General features: G+C 46.5%; 1 protein-coding gene across 1 annotated transcript in view; it reads left to right on the forward strand.

The window, feature by feature from the left end:
• The first annotated feature begins 402 nt into the window (after positions 1-402).
• The window catches only part of Uck2 (uridine-cytidine kinase 2), a 65,735-nt gene continuing 44,822 nt past the window's right edge, over positions 403-21,315 (forward strand). Inside the window, exon 1 of the mRNA XM_003468667.5 lies at positions 403-774. Within this exon, the coding sequence (XP_003468715.1) occupies positions 676-774 (99 nt within the window). The 5' untranslated portion in view covers positions 403-675. The remainder of the gene's footprint in view (positions 775-21,315) is intronic.

The raw sequence follows: 21,315 nt of genomic DNA on the forward strand, positions 1-21,315 counted from the left end.
TGAAGCCAGCGGCTGGCACACTATTTTGGGCAAATGAGGAGCAGAAAAAAAAATGTTATTTTTCTGAAAACAAGTTTTTAGCCTGGGTAAATGGCAAATGAGACGAACTCATTATGTCCCTTTCATTTCAAACCTTGCCAGCTCGTTCTCATTTTGTGTCTCAAGCGTGGGCATCCTCTCCATTATTTGATCTATTAGTCCCTTCTGCCCCCACCCCCTCTTTTTAACTTCCCTTTGGAATGGGTGGCAGCATCCCACACCCAAACACTCGGCCCCGGGTCTGGGTCCTCGGGAGGGCGTAGGGAGAGGGCGGATCGGGCGGATCGGGCGTGGGCGGGGTGGCGGCCTCGGGCTCACACCTTTTCCCCTCGGGCGGCGGCGGCGGCTGCGGCGGGACCCGGGCGGGGCGGAGGCCGCGGCCTCGGCGAATAGCAGCGCGCTCCCGGCGCGGATTGGAGCAGCGGCATCACGCTGACCTCGGCCTGGGATGTAAATCCCGCCAGCCGCTGCGGGTAGAAGAAGGCTCGCAGCAGCGCCGGGAAAGCCATCCCATCCCCGGCTCCGCGCGGTGGCCTACATCTCGGCAGCGCCCAGCGGCAGGAGGAGCCCGGCGAGGGCGCGGGCGGGGAGCGCGCGTCGGATCCCTCGGCGGCGAGAGAAGGGGCGGCGCGAGCCATGGCCGGGGACAGCGAGCAGACCCTGCAGAACCACCAGCAGCCCAACGGCGGCGAGCCCTTCCTGATCGGCGTCAGCGGGGGCACAGCCAGCGGCAAGGTAGGACGGCGCCTCTCTCCTCCTTGGGGCGGCGCATGTGGCCGGGGCGCGGGCCAGCTCCCTCGCTGCAGCCACCGCGTGGCGTTCGCAGGCTCCGGGAGCAGCGGTGGGGGCGGGCGGATGCTGACTGCGGGCCTCGGGGCCAGGGGTGACCAGCCAAGACCTGGAGGCTGGCGCGCTCCCCACCCCCACCCCACCCCGCGGCTCTAACTCGTGGCCGGGGACCCGTGGGGGAGGGGCAGGAGAGCAGAAGCTTATTGTTTTACAAGTCTGGGGTCCCGGGCTAGGGCTTCCCCGGGGTCCCCGAGGCGTTTGCTCGGACGCGTGGGCCCAGCGGAGCCGAGGGCGCAGCGAGCCGGGAAGGCTGCCCGGGAGTGCGGCGCGCGTGACGGGAACGCGCGAGGCGGCGTCCCGGGGAAGGGGAGCTCCACCGGGGCATTGCGGGGCTCTCGGGGAAGAGCCTGAGCTCAGAAGTGCGGTGGCATCCGCGACAGGAGAGTAGAGCTTCTCTCTGCGGGAAAGAGGAAGCGTGGTCGGCTTCCAGGAGAAAGTTGCTCTGCGGCGCCCGTTGGCGCGCGCCTCTGCGCCCGGGAACGGGAACGGGTCGCCGCGTGTGGCTCCCCAGAAGCCGTTTTCTTTGTTTTATCAGCAAGGGGAGGAGAGGCGTCCTGGCTTCACCCCGGGCCCCTGCAGGTGAAGCGGGGTGGAGCTCCGCAGATGGTTCTTTCTTTCTTTCCTCCCTTCACTGCTTTTGATGTGGGGCTTTTTGCTTCCTCACCTTGAACCCCCTCTCCAACTTCACTGGGCGCCCGGGGGAAGCCGCGCTGGCGGGCTCTGCGCCCGTGGGCTGGCCAGGCTGCCGGGCAGAGCGGGGCAGGAAGGCTGCTTGGCGCCATGAGGAGCGAGCCACGAGGTTGGCGCTGCGAGCCGCCTCCTGCGAGGCCCCTCCTCCATTTTGGTTTTGCATTTTCTGCTCCGGCCCTGGATGACTTGGACACCGGGGGCCCAGATGCGCCTGGTGCAGGGAAACTTCCTCACTAAAGGAAATTCATCGCATCCTGAGCTCCCAGCTTTAGGGTCCGGAAGTTTATGATCCATTTGCTTTGAAGGTTAAGCGCTTTTTTTTTTTTTTTTTAATTGTGAGTTGTAACGTGTTCTTTACTAGTAGTTTTAGTAATTAAAGCGAAACTGGAATGCCAGTCCTTTCTGGAAGCCCCCTTGTTTCCAGAACGTGTTTCTGTTATAGGGTACACGTTTTTGATGCCTGGCGTGTAATTGAAGTCCCCAGGTCAGCCTGAAGTCCAGTCCTCCTAGTGGAGGAAGAGACAAACTTACAGCTGAGTGGAACAGTTAGCAACAAAATGACCTGGGTGATCCTGTAAATAATTTAGTCACCGTGGAGATCAGAAAAGGTGGAACAACCCGGTTCTCCCTATTCATGTGTGGTACCCCCTAACCCCCACCCAAGTCTAGTTCTCAGCTGATGGTGGTGGAAGTTTTGTTCCTCACTCAGGTACCATGTGGCATGGGAGACAGTTGGCCACTGCCTCTAGTGGGGAGAAGAGGAGAGAAGGGGCTGTTGTCATGCTGGTTTCAGAGCCCGTTGTACATTTTCGGCATATGATACTTTGTCACTGTTTAACATTATTTTATCTTGTTTTGTTATTAAAAATGGTCCAAAGCGGCAATGCGACTGCGTAGTTCCATACAGCATTCAATTTGCTGTAATTTTATCTTGATTTTATTATTCCGCTCCTTAGTGTCATTCCAAGGAACTGGAAGTTGAGTGCTGTGTGGCTCCCCTGCCCCCCAATACTTAGGACCAGGTCTTTTTTCCTGAACTGCATTCTCAGCCATGTGTTTTTCTTTTCTCAACCTTTTTTAAGTTTTAATTTTGAGACAAGATCTCACTAAGTTGCTACATTGTCCAAGTTGGATCTGAATATGTGGTCTGGCTGCCTCAGTTCTACAGCGCTGGGATTATAGGGGTGGGCCACCACGCCCATTTTTTTTTTTTTTTTTTAATGGCCAGCATCAGCAAACTGGTTCTTCTGTGGAAGTCTCAAAGCTGAACATGGTGGTACAGAAGGGGCTGGAAGAAAGTCAGGTTTAATCTGTATGCTAGAAGTCATAGAGAACCATAAAAAAAAATTCCGAGTTTTTGAGATAGAGGGAACCTTACCCCCCTGGAGTCCCGGAGTCTCATCCCTGTTTTCTACTGAGTAATAACGTATTCCAGTCTCGAGGTTGGTGGCAGAGCTAGGACTGGATACCTGTGTTTGCTGGGCCCTGTGTTTTCTTGGAGTGGAGCTGCTTGGAAAGCCTGGTGGGTGTGGGACTTCACCACTTAATCCAAAGGAGATGGAAATACAGACAGCTCTGTATATCGTGTTCCCTACAGGGTAGGTCTTGACTGTGTCTTCCCTCCCTGGTTCCCCTCTTTGCAAGAAAAAAAGAATTCTTTGCGGGGACGGGAGGGCCTTTCCTTAATTTGTCTCAATGTTGTGGCTGCCAGAGTACAAGTATTTTATCTCAGACTAAATTAATTATTTGGGTCATGGGAGATAGTGATAGCAACACTGTGTATCACAATTTTTTCTTAATAGTTTGTTTTGTAGAGGAAGATGAATTAGAACTTCAGAGTAAATTTTGCTAGGCTGACATGGCAAAACATTAAGAAAAACTATCTTAACACTGGCGTGTTGAGCAAGTTATTCTGATCTTTGTTAAAAACCAGATTCTTGTGTTTGTTCCTAAAGGTCTAAGGATAGTGAGATATAACACTGGAAAGAAACAAAACCAGTTTAAACTACTCTGTGTGCATTTATATCCCAGTCCCCTAAATACAGCCCCCTCTGTATTTCTTACTCAGGCAAATGTACACAAGTACCATATATCATTTGTTTTTGTTTTTTGAAAAAAGGTTTTGCTATGTGGCTCAGTCCAGCCTCAAGCTCCTTTATTCACTCAGGCTGACCTTGAGCCTCCTGCTTCAACCTCCCAAGGGCTGGGATTATGGGCATGTGCCACCACATCTGGCTCACACAGCTGTCTTTCTTCAAGAACTACCTTCACTGATACTTTGGTTCATGATCCTCTTAGGAATGGAGGACTTTCAGGGCTCACTGGTGTTACTTCTTTCTCCAGGGAGTTCTGGTGTCCGTTTTCTTCATTGCAATTATGACTTCTGTCTTTAGCTCCCACAGATTTACCACTGTTTGCTTTGTTCTGTGCCTGTTTACTCACTGCTTCCTCTGTGAGAGAATACTGAAATGTTACTTAAATGTTTGGGACTAAGACACATGGAGATGGAAGGTAATAGGCAAGAAAGTCTCTGTCTTGAGTGTTTGTACTGTATATAGACTGTTTCTTTGGGACTGAATCTAGAGAACATTGAGATACATCCCCAGACCTTTCTATTCTTTGTTGTGAGACAGGATCTTGCTAAATCACCCAGGCTGGCCTCCAAACTGTGTTCCTCCTGCCTCAGCCACCCAAACAGCTAGGGTTATAGGCGATTACCACCACACCACTTAAACTGTTTTTCTTGTCAGGCTGATTTATCCTTAGGGAATTTAATTATCTCTTCCGTTTAAAGCTGGCCAGGCAGATGTTTTCCCTGTTGCTGAATGAGAAGTTTGGAAGACATTAGAAGAGCCTTTGATGTGATAGAGTTGGAACTGGAATTCACCATTGTCCTCTTTGTGCCCACTCTAAACTTCTTTGCATGCAGAGACCACTCATAGTGGGTATTTTTAGGGGAGATCCGTCTGCATGTGAGTAATACAGGACAGGAGAGGAAATTACTGTCCCCTCAGAGGTGCAGGCTGTCTCCTCAGCTCAGCTTGACCATGAGTCAGCATCTGCTTTTGGAGTGCTTCACAAAGTGCCCTGTGCTGGTGTCACCTTGGCTTGCATGCCTTGTCCCTGGGACTCAGCAGCCACCCATCTGGCCAGATGGCTTGTTCCAGACCCTCCCTCCACTGGGTGCCATGAGACCTCTTCGCTTCTGTAGCTCAGTTTTTCTAAGCAACAATTGTATATTTTAAATTTTTTAAAGCTTGTTTTTAAAACTTAAATTTCTTCCTTGATTTTTCCCTTTTATTATTATTATTATTTACTTGTTTTTTTTTTTTTAAGACAAGGTCTTCCTGTGTAGTTCAGGCTGGTGCTGAACTCATGTCAGTCCTCTTGCCTCAGCCTCCCTAGTGCTGGAACAACAGGTGTGTGCCACCATGCTTGGCAGAGTTTTTTTTCCCTGGCAGTATATGCTTTGCAATGCATAATAAATACATCCGTTGTGGGGAATTGGTGCATACACACATGGCGAGTCTTGGTCCTTTTTATTTCCCCTTTCGCTTTCTTCCTCCCCCGTCTCCCCATCCCTGAATCTGCTTCCATCTGTTTTAGTTACTTTTCTTGTTGCTGAGACAAAATACCCAGCCACCCACAAGTTCAGGGAGGAAAAGTTTATTTAACTCACGGTTTGTAGAGTTTTCCATCCATATCAGCTGGCTCCAAGGCTGGGCAGTGCATGGCACAGGGACTTTGCCGAGGGGAAAAACGGTTCAGCGCAGTCAGAAGATAGCAAAGCAACAAGGGGCAAGCCTGGCAAGTCTCTTTCTGTCCTGATGTTGTCCAGGCTCCTGGGATTAGCGCAGTGCCAAACCGGTCAGTGGGCTGATTTAGTAATCATCACCCACCCTTCATCCTGACACAATCTAGATCCAGTCACCTCTGAAAAATTCCCGCCTATGACCACATAAGGCTTTGGGGAACTTCCAGACATAAGCTGTAACATCTCTACTAAGTCTGTCTCTGTTTCCTACCTTTATTTATTTTACTTTGTAAAGTATTTGTACTTAATTTTCTCCTAAGCAACCACATGGCATTTGACCTTGTGTCTGACTTAGCGTTAGGGTCTCACTCTGTCTGACTCAAAGTTACCTTTCGTGATGGCTGAGTAGTGAGCTGGGCCTGCTGTCCCCTTGCCCTCTGGATTCAGCAGGCACCAGTTGCCCACCCACATGACTTTCTTTTCCCTGGTCCACACTGCTTGCTGTCCCTCCTTCTGAAATTCTCTCATCTCAGCCGTGCGCCTGTCAGGGCTAAGCTGCAGCAGCTCTTGATCTGCAGTCCTGGTGGCTCCTGGCCTGCAGCTGCCCCCTTCCCTCTGGGATGATCTTTATTCCCTGTCTGGGGATCTTTGATGCGGGCATCAGAAACTCACCCTGTCTGGACCCCTGACCACGGCTCCCCTCTGTGCATAGCAAGAGCTTGGTTATTCTACTTGCTGCGGTATCTTTGAACAGTGTTTCTTGTGTGGGGCCTGCGGTGGGGACACGTTGTACCTGACTTTTTTTTTTTGCTAGTGAGCACTGCGATGGTGCTGTTAGAGCTCTTCAAGGTTTGGAAATCTTTTCAATTTGTGTCTTCTCTCCCACTCACGGTGGTGCTGGGCATTGTGAATTGAACCCCTTGGCTTTGCACTGAGCTACATTCCAACTTTATGTTAGGACAAAGTCTTACTAAATTGCTTAAGTTGCTCACCTTTGGCTCAAGCCTGTGATTCTGCCTCAGCTTCCCAGGGTATTGGGGTTACAGATGTGTGTCACCATACCCAGTTTGTGTCTTAACTTTTTATTTAAATAAAAAAGGCTTGCAAATATATTTCTAATGCGTATGTGTATATAATCGTGCTTTAAGCCACTTTTTATCATTAGGATGATTTGTTGAAGCATAAATCAGTCATCTTTTTGTCGAATATACCATATATGTGAGTGTTTTGTAATCCATGTATATAAGTATGAAGTACAAAAATAGGAATTTGAAAGGATGGGCACAGTGAAATATTTAGAAATGTAAAGCCTTTATTAAATATTGTGGTTAAAATATAAAGTCCTTTATTAAAATACTGTGTTTAAAACATTTCAGTATTTTTTAAAGAGTAATTGATTCTTAAATGACTTCAGTGATATTTTCTTTCCTTTTAAAATTATTATTTTTTTTGATCATCTCAATGTTTATGTAGTTCAGGCTGCCCTCCATACCTGGAGATGTGGTGATACTAATTTTGATGATAAAGATGAATGTGTGGGTCTAACTTTAGTCTTTAATGATTGTCATATTTGAAAAAGTTGCCCCATAGAAAGATTCACATAGAAGAAATTTATCATTTGCAGGCTTACAAATCACCACATTCCCATACTCCAGTTAGGCAGTGCTTTTTGTTAAAAAAAATCTGCTACAAGAATTTTATTTTCTATGATCCACATGGTGTTTTTTTTTTTTTTTTTTTTTACACGTAGGCTGTGATTCAGGCCAGCCTTGAACTGGCTTTTTTTTTTTTTAACTTTAAGGCAGGGCCTCACCAAGTCACTGAATCTCTGAGGCTGGGCTTGAATTTCTGATCCTCCTGCCTCAGCTTCCCAGAGTGCTGAGATTACAGACATGTAGCACCTTGCCCAGCTGGAATATTTTTTTAAAATGTTAGACATTTCTATTTAGAACTGTATGTGGTTTCTGTTTAAAAGATGTAGAGGTGTCTCTTTAGTTGTTGGCAACAGAGTTGTTTAACAGTGAGAACGTTTGCTGATGTCTTAACAGATAATTTGACAACTTCAGTAAAATCTTCATTTTTCTTTCAGTCCTACATTAAGCAGTAAGAAATCAAAACGTTTTAAAAGTGAAATATTTCTGTAAGTGACCCTAAAATTTACATGAAAATAAAAAAGAAAAAGACTGGGTTTATCAAAAAGCAAAATGGTATAAAAGTTGACAGCTAGTAATAATCAGCTTTCAGATTACACACAGGCCAGAGTGAGTCTAGTGGGAATTCACAGCGAGAAAGCCAGGCACCTTCTTTATAAAATCATGAAGGCTGCGTCACCAGACAAGTGAATAGAATGATCTGAAGAAATAGAAAGAACCAAGAAAAACATGAGCTTTCAGGCAGTAATTTTTCTTGCTCTCTTCGGAGAGGCAATATTTCGATCAGAGATGGGGTTGGGGGCAGTAGTTCCAGAGGTGTGCTTTGAGGATTTTGAGCAGTGGGAGAGGGTAAAAAAGTCTGCCTTGTGAGTGGCTATTACACACGCTTGTTTCTGTAGCATGTTTCCTGACCCTTTCTTCTTTTAAAACCATTATTTTCATTTGTTTTGCTCCTGGGTAAACTGTCAGGACAGTGCCCAAATAGTCCTGTGAAGCCCACTTTTACCTGTCAGGACCTTATAGGACAGGGGAACAACGGGACCTCTTCTAGGCTTTTGGCAAGAATTTTATACGGTGTCTGCACAGCCGAAGCTCCGTGTGGTGTGTGTCATTGCTTGTGTGTGGTGTTGAACTTCTGTGCTGCATTCATCAGGCCATGTGTGCCAGCTGGCCCGAAGTTTTGTCTTCTTTCTCCCCCCTCACCGGGGAGTGAGAGCCCTTCTGTCCTGTCTCAGCCCAGGGCTGCTGTTGACCTGTCCTAGAAGTCTCTGGGCTGCAGACATCCGCAGGACTGATTCTTTTGTCTTTTTCTACGGGGTCTCACACTGTAGCTTTAAAACTCATTGTGTAGTCCAGGCTAGCCTTGAACTTGCAGCTATCTTCATGTCTCAGCCTCCCTCGTCCTGAGATTATAGATCTACACTATCATATCTGGCTGTCTTTGCCTTTGCAAACTGGTCTCCTGCTTAGTGATAGAGCTTATTGCAGGGTGGTGACAGAGTTGGCTTTGGAGTACATTGGTTAACCATTAGGAGAATTTGGAAGTTTTACTGGTTGATTGCAGTGCTGGGGACCAAACCCAGGAATGTTCTACCACTGAGCTACATCCTCAGCCCTTTTTAGGTTTATTTTTATATTGAGAAGGATGTTGCTAAGTTGTCCAGTCTGGGCTTGAATTTGTCATCCTCCTGCCTCAGCCTCCTGTCTCAGCCACATTCCTGTGCCACCATGCCTGGCTGTTACCTGTTTTGAGAAAAGTGCCTCCGTGAGGTAGATGAAGACCTTTACCTCCAGTGATTGCATGTACCTCTGAAGTATTACCTCTGAAGTATTACTGTTTGACCTAGAATAAGATTTTCTAGTTGCCTACACTTTGAGGAGCCTGTCCTACAGACATAAGTAGATAACATAGGAGTTTTGTTATATTAAGATCTCAGTTTTTCTTCTAATTGTGTGTCAAAACTTGATGGATTTTATGAATCAGCCAGCTTGTCATTTTGTCATTCATTGGCCTCTTTTTAATTTTGTGGAAAACAGGAAACTGAAAGCCTCTACATTTGTAAACCTGACATTCTCTCTCTCTCTCTCTCTCTCTCTCTGTCACTCTCTCACTCTTTCTCTTTTTCTTCTAGTACTGGGGATTGAACACAAGACCTTTGCACTGAGCTACAGCCCAGCCTTTTAAGTTTTTTTTTTTTTCAGACAGGGTCTTGCTTAAATTGTCCAGGCTGGGTTTAAACATGTGATCCTCCTGCTTCAGCCTCCCACATTGGCTATGATTTTTCTTCACTTACTTTGTAGAAGGAGCAAACTACTGGAGCTGAAGGAGCAGAGTATCAAGTGACACTCTGAACAAGAGAAGCAATAAATACTTCGTGTACAGGGTGCAAGCCAAGTGTGCCTTCCCTGCCTGACCACTGAGCACGGAAACTCAGCTGAGCTCAGGGTTGACCACTGGGTTTCTGGAGGCCAGGCCATCAGCAAATTGGGACACTTTGCAAGGTACTTGTCCTCCCAGTTATTTGGAGGCTAAGGCAGGAAGGTCCCGTGAACCAAGGAGTTGTAAACTAGGGGACAACTTAGGCTAGGAGATGCTGGCAGTGAGCAGGCATCCATCGTGCATCTGCGACAAGATGGGGTTTGCTGGGTCATGGTGAGGTGTAAGGTCTGTTTGGTATGACAGATTTGAAGCTCTGTAGTGTCTCTACATCTGTGAGACTTGGAAACCTCTGTCTGACAGGGAGAGTGCTTTCTGAGGGAAGTAGGCCTCATGGGCTTGACTGGGTGGGAAAACCTGGGCTTTCCAGCTCTCTGGCCTGTGTTCAATTCATGTTTCATGTCCCTGCCCTGCTGCGTTCAACCTGTACTTTCTGAGCTCTGTCCTATGCCTGTGGAGCTGTTGCAATTAAATGAGATGTGGTGAGTGCGCAGTGGTTGGGTCTTCAGTGTCTTTGGTTTTGATTTTTTGAGGCACAGTCTTGCTTTGTAGCCCAGGCAGGCCTTGAACTTGTGGTCATCCTCCTACATCCGCTGCCTCACCCTCACCCTCAGCCGAGATTACAGGTGTGCACTACCACACTGGATGAATGGTCTTTACTTGAGAGAATTTTTTCTCATTATACATTTGTCTAATTAGCAAATAAAAATTGGCCTCATTTGTGTCTATACATTGTTGAGTGGTATAGTCAAGCCAACCCATGCATCCATTTCTTCACTTATTTTTTTGTTGAGAGGATGCTAAAAATCTACTCTCCTCTTGATTTTTATGGTTGCTTTTGATCGTTGCTTTTGATCTTCTGTTATTTTTGGGTTTTTTTTTTTTTTTTTTTTTTGGCATTACTGGCATTTAGCTACACCTGCAACCCTCCACCCCCACCTCCTTTTAAATTTTGAGATAGGGGTGTCTAAATTTCTAAGCTGCTCAATCTGAGCTTGAATTTTCAGTCTTCCTGCCTCAGCCTCTTACAACCCCGAGCTTTCTGGTATGTGGCACCATGCTTATCTTCAGAGTTAACAGAAATCTTCTTGCATTAATTTCCCCATTTGCTTTTTTGTTCTCCAATTCTAATTGGCTCAGCTCCAGAACCAGGTGGTGTCCAGGAATGGAACTAATGACCCATTGGTTACAGTGAGTTGTCATGGGCTAGTGTCATGAAGTTACTTCTGATCCTGGACTTTATTATTTCCTTGTTAAGGCTACAAGAGGTTACGGGCCATGCACCTCTATCTTCTGTGGCAGATGTCTTTTTTAGTGTTTTTGTTCTATTACCAGTTATCTGCCTTAGCTGTTCCTCTCTGTAGTTAAGTTGGACCTTTTCTTTAACAGTATTACAACAACTTGTTTTATAGCAGGTAATTGGGGGAAGGAAAAGCAGTTTATCAACATTATCTTAAAAAAAAAACCCACTTTTAATTAAAAGTAGAAAGCATCCCAGTGTACAGATTGCAAGTGTATAGCTCAGCACAGGATCACGAAGTGAACACACCTGTGTCAAGTGCCAACAAGTACGGAAATGGGTTGTTACCAGCTACCCCTCCTCTCAGCTCCTCACTTCCCTGCCTAGCACAAGGCAGAGTCCTGCTATCGCTTGCAAGATCTCAGTGACTCTAGGAGCCAGTCTTGAATGAGGAGATACGCAAACAGGAAAGTCAAGTCTCCATATGCCTGGGAGATGACTGCTGTTCCTTTAATCCAGATCACAGATGCCTCCTGAAGCTTTCACTCTTTCCTGCTCCCAAAGGAGCTGGTCTTCATTCAGTGACTCTGATGACTTGGTGTGCAGTGGGCTTTTGGAGGTGCTAGGATACAGCAGCACATTCGTGAGAGCCCCAGGTCTCTGGAGGCCTCCAAGTGTGTTTCCAACTTGTCTGTATTAACCCAGAATCCAGCCTAGTACCTGACCCCTGGGGTAGGGTTTAATACACCTCTGCCAAGCTGAATCCACAATGCTCCCGTGTCCTGCAGAGTGGTCTCTCCTGTCCCATGTCTGGCTGTTTTGCACTTGAGTTCTAGATTCCAGGATGCTGGCATGCATTGCCCACCCATTTTTTTTCCAGCCTCTTGCATCAAGAGGACTTAAAGTCTGATCGTTGAAGGTGTGAGAAGTGCCACGTAAGTGGTACAGTCAGTATGTGCTGCCACGGGTCAAGAGGGATTGGCAAGTGTTAATGGCTGTGGCGAAGCTTTTCTTGCTGAAGTCACTGACAGTCAGCCAGGCTCTGAGTCCTGTTGAAGCCATTAACTCCTTCGCACACGTTGCTGTAACACTGGGCAGTGCCTGTTTCCGCTGGGAAGCTTCTTTGTTTTCTGCTTTTGGCTGGCTGGTTTCCTGTCTCTGTGCTCTGTGTGCCCTGTCTCAGAAGCCTCTTTGTGCCTCTCTGGTCCTACCCTTCTCTGGACTCTGGAGTCTCCATTTATTAGAGGCTCTCTGGTCAGTTATATTCAGCTCCAAGTCCTTATTTATTCAGCCATCATTGGACTTTCCGCTTGATGCTCGTGAGCTACATCTGTCCGGAACTAGACTCCTGACCTGCACTACTTCTCTCCACCTGTACCCAGGTCATTGTCACCTTGGGGCTTCCACATCTATGCAGTCCACTGGCGCAGTCAGCCTGACTCTTTCTCCTGGAGCCGCTTCCCTTCCTGACCCAGGTCCATCATTGTTGCCTGGGTAACTCCAATGGCTGAGCCCAGCGGCAGGCTGAACTTCCTCTAAAACATTCTCCACAGGCTGCTGAAGTCATCTTTTGACAGATCCATCAGTGGTCATGCCTGTCCCTCCCGGGGAATTCTTCAGTGGCTCTCTGCCTTCAGTGCTGCCAGCAGCATTCCCTTCCAGCTGACCAATGAGAGACTTAATCTCCCCACCTCCCTTGCTGTTCTTCCCCATGTGCCACACCTCCCCTTTCCTACCCTGTCCGCTCTTTCCATTTTGCAGATCTCACAGCTCACCTCCACCCCTTTGTGTGTGTGGCTGTCTCAGCTTGACATGCTGTCACCTGTCATCTGGCCACCTCCATTGTCTGTTCCCTCTCACTGTGCTTCTGCTAATAGTGGCAAACATTTTCTGAGTACTAGTGCGGCTACGTCCTGTCATAAGTGTTGCATGTACATAACCACCTGTGACCTCCCTGATTCCCTGGTGAGTTGCTGTAATTATCTCCAACTCCTGCTTGAGAGAGTGGTGGAAGTCCTTGATGTAGAGCCCTAAATCTCAACTTTGGGCTCATGGTTGGCAGCTGCGCTGGGGGGCAGTCTTGTGGGACTGAGCCTTGATCTGCGCTGGGATGCTGTGTAGCGTGCCCAACTGGTGTCTGATGGAGAATTGCCTGTTGCTGTAGGGGAGAGAACACCACACATTTCGGTGATCAGAGAGGAGGTGCTCTATTGGAAGTCCAGGGTAGGAGCTCCAGGACTATATACTTTTTTTTTCCTTTGTCTTCTTGGATCACTTTTCCTCAGAGGACAGTTGTAAAAATTTGTTTCATAAAACACCCTTTCTTTTCAGTTACATATGTGCATTTATGCACAGATGTAATATCTTTTTCATAAACATTCCCTTGCTTGGGAAACATTGCTTTTTCTCTGTCTGGGGGATTGTGTCCCTTAAGTGTGACATTATCTTGACTGGGCATGGTGGTGCATGCCTACAATCCCACACTCAGAGCCTGAGGCAGGAGGATCACTGAGAGTTTGAGGCCAGTATAAAAATTGCATAGTGAAAGCCTGTCTCAAAAAGGAAAAAAAAATGTCACCTTATCTTGACAGTAAGGATTAACTGGATCTGAGCTCATTATGGATTTGTTAAATGTCAGTCTCTTTGAGAAGGGGGAAACATTTTAGTCTCTTCGGCAGTATCCTGGGGGAGGGAGGGCTTTTGCAGGTAGCTGCTGGCATCTGTTTCTGTTGGCTTTATTACATGATGGCATTTCCTATAAGAAAGCTAATGGTAGTTCACACTTGTAGTCTTAGCACTCAGGAGTCTGAGGCAGGAGGGTCATCACGAGGTCAATGCCAGCCTAAACTACATAAAAAACCCCTCTGTCTCAAAAGGCCACAAGAAAAGCAAGGAAGCAAGCAACCAAGCCGAGTAACCAAGGGTATATACCTCCTTGCAATTTTGAGCATTGTGGTTACTGACTGTATTGGTCTCCTTTGTTTTCCTGACTGTATTGGTCTCCTTTGTCTTCCTATCACAAAATGCCAGAGGAAGGAAAAGGAGTGTTTAGCTTGAACTTTTGAAGGCTGAAGGTCCCGTCAGTTTGACTTCCGGTAAGGGCTGCAGGGTGGCTGGCATTGTGGGAAGGTGTGAGAGGACGAAACGGCACGGAAAGGCAGGAAACCAGAGAGCAGGGAAAGGCCTGTCTTGCTCTTTTATAATAACTCAAGGGAACTCGCACGATCCCGTGAGAACAGCCTTAATCCCTTCTGAGAGCAGATGCTCGAAAGATGTAACAACCTCCAATTGGTTCTACCTCTTAAAGGTTTTGCCAACCCAAACATTGCCACACAGAGGACAAAGCCTCGAACCCTCACATCTTTGGGGGACCTACCACATCAAAAACAGCATGGACTGGTCTTTTCCTAGTGTCCTCAACTGTTTAGGAGATGGAGGTGGCTTTCTCCTGGGAGATGGCTGTATCTTGGCTTTCCTGTCTCCATGCTCATTAGTGTGGATGGAACTCGCACAGGCCATCAGCCTCCTGAAGCTGCACATAGGACGTTGTTAAGTCCACATTTTGCTGGGGTGAACACTGTGCCCCAGATCCCAGGATGAACTCCTTTTGTTGATTTGGGTATCAGAATACTCTGGGTCTCCTTAGCAGCAGGGGTCGTGGAAGCTGCCTGGAGAGAGGATTAGAAGGTATGTGTGTGTGTGTGTTTCTCTTAGTCCTATCTAGTCACTATCTAGTCACTATCTGGTGAGGTGAATGAGGAGACCAGAGAGTGCATATTGTTCCTCAGGAGCATGCAGGTGCTCTCAGAATAGGGACCTTAGCAGTGGCATCTTCACAGCTTTTTACAGCAGTCATAGCTGTGTTGTCCCTGCCTGAGCCTTTCATTGTAAACTGTAGAAATAGCTCATATCTCATTTACTTGGTCACTGTTATCTCCACATGCTGCTGTGGGTGCGTGTGCATGTACAATATTAAAATCTTTAGCTGACAGAGCTGAGCATGGTGGTATACCCTCTAATCCCAGCTGCTCTGGAGGCTGAGGCAGAAGGGTCATAAGTTTGACTCCTTTCTCAGGCAAGATTGTCAGACTATATCAAATAACAGGAATAGGAAGAACAATAATGACAGATTTTGGTAATATAGAGTACTACTGTAAGAAGACAAATGTTCTATCTTAGCTTTGCTACCTTTTTTTTTGGTGGTGGAGGGGCCTCAGTGTTGGGTAAAGTTACTGTAGCGTGTTTCCTCCTCATCAGTAGAATGGGTACCAAGTTAATGCCTATTAGGAAGGTGGCAAGGATTACGTAAAGTAACATGGAGAAGGCAACTGAAGTGCTGCTTGGTGGTTAGTAGTAGACAGATAAGCAGTGGATGTAGTGGTGGCAGCTGATAACCGTCACAGCTATCCCTGCTGCCAGGTCTGTAACCCAAGTCAGTAGTCTTTTCTCCTTGACCTCATCTGGTTTCCCAGAGGCAAACTACTTTCAACATTACCAGTTACTTTTCCTTTTATTTATCTCCATATTTCATAAAAAAGATTATACTGCTGGGCTTGGTGCACACCTGTAACCTCATCACTCAGGAGCCAAGACAGGACTCTGTCTGAGTTTGAGGCCAGTCTGGTCTACATAGTCACACTGTCTCCCCAAAAAAGATCATACTGCTAGTTCCTTGTTCTTCCCTTTCTGGGTATTAAGCATTCTTTATTGCTTTGCTGTGGATCAGGTTTTAATTTGTTATCTCCCCTCCTCACATCTCTCTGTTTTTGTCTTTTTGAGGCAGGGTCTTGCAAAGCAATTCAGGCTGCTCTTGAGTTCACTTTTTTTTTTTTTTTTTCTTTTGTCTTTTTCGTTTTTATCCGTACCAGGGATTGAACTCACGACTGCCTGCTTAGAAGGCAGGCGCTCATGCCGCTGAGCTAAATTCCCAGCCCCTTGAGTTCACTTTTTGAGGCTGGTCTCGAACTTGTAACAATCCTCCTGTATCAGCCTCTCTTGAGTGTTGCGATCACAAGTGTGTGCCACCACACCCAGCTCATGCACCTCTTTCTGATGTGACTGTATTCAGTTTTGGTTAAGCTGTCCTTTAGTGTTTCTATCCTGTGATCTATGCACGATTTAACTGCTAGTCTGAACCAACCTAAATGGATGGGATGTTGTTGATAGGCCTTCAATTTTAAGTGAAATTAAAAGCTGTTGAGAGGTTGATTTGTTTGGTGATTTGCTCATTTTTCTCCTTAAGTGCTTAGTTTTTACAGCTTTGATTTGTATATAGTCTGGAGTCTTGGGAAGAATTAGTAGAGGATAAACTTCTGGAAGAAACCTTAGTTTTTGTAGATGATTTTGGGATAGAAGTGAGGGACCTGCAGGCTTGTATTACTTTTTTTGTTTTTGTTTTATTTTTTGAGACAGGGTCTTGCTATGTAGTTCAGCCTGACCCTGAACTCACTATGTAGCCCAGGCTGGCCCTAAGCATGTGGGAACCCTCCTGCCTCAGCCTCCAGAGCACTGGGACTGTAGGCATGTACTATCATGTTGTTACGTGGCTTTTTCTGTGGGGGGGACACCAGGGATTGAACTCATGACCTCATGCTTGCCAGGCAGGTGCTTATGCCGCTGAGCTAAGTCCCCGGCCCATGTTTTTACGTTTTGACACTAGCTGGCCTTCCTGTTTGTTCTTAGGCAAATATCATCGTGGGTAAGGAGATTTAACTACTGTGAGAAAATACACAGGATCTTGGGAAAGCGCACAGATGGTATAAAGTGAGTGCGGGGTGTGAAAGGCAAGTCAGTATGATCGTGAGAGGCAACAAGCATGGTAGGAAGAAGCCAGGCATAGTGCACTCCTGTAATCCCAGCACTGGGAGGCTGAGGCAGGAGGATCACTGAGAGTTTGAAACCAGCCTGGGCTACAAAGTAAACTCAAGGCCAGCCTGAACTGCATAGAGACCCTGTCTGAAAAAGACAAAAGCCAGGCTTTCATCTAGCCTCAACCACGTTTTGTGAAGTAGGGACCAGCGAGTCACAGCCTCTATAACCTGGTCCTCATTCTGACACCTGCTACTCAGAATATCGGCTGGAACGGCAGGCGAAAGACATTTGACCAGTGCAAGTGATGTAAACTGTTGGGGAGAACTTGAGCTCACTGCCTGGCGAAGAGCACGTGCCTTCTGCAGGTGGAAATGGAAAGACTCTGTATTTGGCAGACTTGCAGGGCCCTTCAGGTCAGGCAGGCTGTCTTAGAGAAGGCAGGCGTAAGGTTCTCCTCCCCTGTTACTTGGATCTCTGGCTCTTGCTGTGGAAATCTGAGACCGCGTCTCAGGGTAGCTGGAGTTCCTTGTCACAGTGTTTTTTTCCTCTGTTGATGTTTGTCTCCTGGGTTCATCCTCAAGCATAGATCTGCAGCCTCTTTTCCTTCTGTTGCTTTCTTTGAACATTTGGAAACTGATTTTGTGTCCCTGTTCTTTTTCTTGAATTTGGGCGTGGTTTTTAGGACTCTGGAGCCCAATCTAGATTCCCCTTTCGAGCCCTTTAAAAGGTCCCCTAGCAGAGTGACAAGTATCAGTCAATCTGGGAAAGCTGCTCCTTATTTATTAAAAAGGGACTCCAAGGTATGGTTTGCTAAAGGCTCCAGGGCAGGAGTCCCTTATGTGTAGACTCCTGGACTGAGGACCGGGAGCTTAGAAGGAGAAAAGACCAATGTCTCTATAGACAAAGCAGACTGAGAATTATAGATGGCTCTGGAAGTGTTTCCGTAACTCTCTGGAAACTGCTGGGGTGTTGTGTCTGATTAATAGACACACATCTCTGAAACTCAAAGAATGGTCATCCTGAGGTTATCATTTCCAAGGCTGGCCCTCTCCTGCTGCCTGAGCCCTGGTTTCTTTTCTTCCAAGGTGCCCTTTGGTTGCGAGTTGCTCGTGTGATTACCAGGGTCCCCTTGCTGCCTCCTCATGAGCTCAGGGACTTGTGTTTGCAGCATGGGTCACAGAGGACACACTTAGTTTACAACTGTGATCTTGTGTGAGGCTTTTTGGGCGAGTGACAGAGATGACATCTGAAGATATCTGTCTGGATCTAATTGGAAGTTTAGGGAAGTTTGATGCAGAATAGATCTTAGTTCTTTTGCTTGTTTCATTTTGTTCTTTGGTTTTTTGAGACAGGGTCTCACTCTGCAGCCCAGCTTGGTTTTGAACTTGCCATGAAGTCCAAACTGGGCAAACTCAGGATCCTTCTTGCCCCAGCCTCCCAAGTGCTGGGATTACAGGTGTGTGCCAGTGTACGTACCTATTGCCATCTCTGTAATTTGGGTGCCCACCTATTTGCCCCACTACATTATCTACCCTTCTCAGGTACTTTTGGCATTTCTTTTTCTTTATGAGAAAAAAAAGATGGGAAAATACAGAGTATTTTCTTATAGAGTCAGCCAAGTGTTGTGTCTGCCTTCTGAGTCTTTTGGGGTCGTGTCCCTTGGTCCTTCCTTCACCCAGGGGTTTGCAGCCAGGATCCTTATCCGGAAGGTGTTGGAGACCTCAGGCACCAGGGTCTCCCCTGCCCACCATGCTTACTGCCCATGAGAATGATGGGAAGCGCGTGTTGTGGACTCCTGCTCTTACCCAGCTTGGTACTGAGGGTATCTCCAAGTAGTTTATTCTTTTCTCCATGGCCTAGCATGTCTGTCTTCCTTCTTGACACAGACTTATCTTCAAGGGAACCCCTTATTAGCATGGGGCTCAGGATGACACTCAGAGCGTTCGGAGCAGTCCTGTGTGCTTACCTGAATATGAAGATCTTTCTGAGTTTTCTCCTCCACGGTTTCGGATACAGGATGTGCACTGGTTTTGTTAGCTGGAGCCCTGCTGCCAGGACTCCCTGCACTGGGGAAGTCTGAAAGTTACGGTGCCTTTCTTTCTTTTTGGGTACCAGGAATCAAACTTAAGACCTTGTGCTTGCCAGACAGGTTCTGTAAGGCACCTTTCAAATACCTTTTCTTTTTGTTTTGTTTTTTTTGAGACTGGGTCCAGCCAGTCATGTATTTCAGGTTGGCCTTAATATCACTAAGGAGCCCAGGCCAGTCTTGAACTCAAGGTGATGCTGCTGCCTCATTCTCCTTTGTTCTGGGATTACAGGTGTGTACCACCACGTCCAGCAGAACTCTATCTTAGAAGAATATAATAGCAAACATTTTTATGCATTTGAAAAATAAGATGTCATCATAGGAAGGTGGTCATTAATAATTTGCTCTGTACACTTACTTGGAAGTTGAAAAAAGGAGAGAGAAGTCTACTTTTATAAATAGGTCTTGGGGGGAAATTACCATTGCTACATTTTCAGTCTTAAATAGAAAGTGGATCCCTTCCCCTAATTCATGGCTTTGCTTACTATGGTTTCAGTTATCCGTAGTTGTCCGGGGCCTGAAAAGATCAAAAGGAAAATTCCAGAAATAAATAATTCATCAATTTTAAATTGTGTTCTATTTCAAAGAGACCTTGATGGGTCCCACTATCCTGCGCAGGTCATAACTCACCAGTGCCTGCATCCTGCACCTTCCTTTTTCCCATCCCGTGGGCCTTGAGTCATCTCAGCAGGAAATTGGGGCTAGTACAGCCCACTGAGGTAGAGAGAGAGAAAGAATGAATTTATTTTTTGGGGAGAGTTGAGATACATACTTGCTATGTAGATCAGACCAGCCTCAAACTCACAATGATCCTCCTGCCTCAGCCTCCTAGGTGCTGGGTTTATTAGTGTATGTATGTCACTATGCCCACCTCGCATAACTTTTATTTTTTAAGTTTTTCTGTTTTATCAGTGCATATTGGCCGTACATCATGATTACATTCATTGCAGGGAGCTGGTACATGCACACAGCACGTCTTAATTCTTTTTTTTCCCTTTCCTTACCCTTCTTGTATTGTTCCATTTAATTAACAGTTCATGCTAGTCTGTCTGTGCCTAATTTATAAATTAAGCTTCGTCATGAGTAGGTATGTGTAGGAGAGAACCGTGTGTGTAGGGTTGAGTCCCATCTGTGGTGTCAGGCGTCTGCTCGTGGCCTTGGAACACGTCCTGCACAGATCAGGAGCGATGCCTGCAGTGCAGAATATCTCCCAGCCTGGGGTTTTCACTTTCTCCTTTTAGTTTTTATTATTTGCCGTAGGGATGGATCTGAGGGTTCATTCAGCAAGTGCTCTGCCTCTGAGCTGCCCTCCCCAGCTCTCTCCCTGGTTTAAACTCTGCTCCTCTTCCCAGTCCCTGTCTGAATATGAATTGTCCTTTACTTTGCAGCAAAATGGTTCCAAAATAGGTGTTTATATATAGATCAGCTCCTACTTCCGTACGTCTCATTTCAGAGCAGCTTGCGCAATTGAGCACATTGCAGCGGGCGCGGCAGGAAATAAAACTGGCTTTTGCATACATGTTCAGTCACTTTTCAGTTTTTTCTTCTCCTTTCTTTTTTTTTTTCTTCCTTGCATGCTCCATCTGTCCTTGCCCAGCTCAGGTATCTACTCTGTGAGCTGAGCTTTGGGTGATTACTGCAAATTGCTGTGTCTGAGGCTGTGGGGCCCTCGGGCCACCTGGGGGTTGGGGACAGGGAGTTTGTCCCAGTGCCAGCCCTGCTGGGCAGACGCCTAGACTCTGCTTCCTCGTCCCAGCCAGCGTGGGAGCTGGGAAGAGTTGTGGAGTAGGGAGGTGGAAGCGCTCTGAATGGAATCTCTGCTTAGCTTCTCTGTGCCTGAAGTACAAGGCAGTGAACTTCCATGGCTTTGAGAATCTGGCAGGTGGAAAGGAATCTGTCTGGCCATGAGCTGGAGTGTCAGGAGAATAACATGTGAAAATAGGCATGAAGTTTTTAAAGCCATAAAGAGCTCTTGTGTGTTCCCATATAGCAGGTATTGTGCATCATATGTAAAATATATAAGTGTGTGTGAACTCCACTTATATATGTGCTCTATGTACAGCTTGTATCCCTTTGTTCCTGGACCTTTCTTCCCCCTACCGAGGGATTCCAAAATCCAAGGGTGTTTTTTTTTAAGGCTGGAATTGGTACTGTGTCACTCTGGGCAGTTTTATTGGAAATTTTTTTTAATTAAGGTGATTGGTACGCTTTGGGTATACATAATGATCACATTCGTCATAGAGAATCTGTAACTGAATGTGGTACATCTTGATTCTTTTTTCTCCCATTTCCCTACCCTCCCTTTAACGCCTCTTCCTCTCCTTATTTACAAAAGCTTTAATTCCGTTTTTTCTTTCTTGTCTTCTTTTTCTTTTCCATTTCTTCCTTTCTCCCTTCCATGTCCCCAGTTTCCCTTCCCATTTGAACATTTTCTTCCTCTTTCACAACGATGCTTTCTTAATTCTTAAATGATTTGTGCATAATCTACATTCTCTCGAATTCTGTAGGTCATGTCTGGGTTATTTACAATACTCAGTACCATGTAAAAAGTATGTAAGTCACTGTATTGTTTAGAGAATAATGGCAAGAGAAAGTTTGTAAGTGCTCAGCACCCATGTGACTTCTCTCTCTTTTTGTTCGGTATTTTTGCTTTTTGATTTCCATTTAGTTGAACCTGTGGATGTGGGACTTGTAGCTACAGAGCCCATAGCTGTGAATTGGGGGTAAGATTTTAACCCAGGACGTTGGCCCATGCTA

Source organism: Cavia porcellus, unplaced genomic scaffold (genome assembly GCF_034190915.1).
Source record: "Cavia porcellus strain 051 isolate PalLab524CR breed Dunkin Hartley unplaced genomic scaffold, mCavPor4.1 scaffold_7, whole genome shotgun sequence".
In the NCBI taxonomy this organism is placed as follows: domain Eukaryota; kingdom Metazoa; phylum Chordata; class Mammalia; order Rodentia; family Caviidae; genus Cavia; species Cavia porcellus.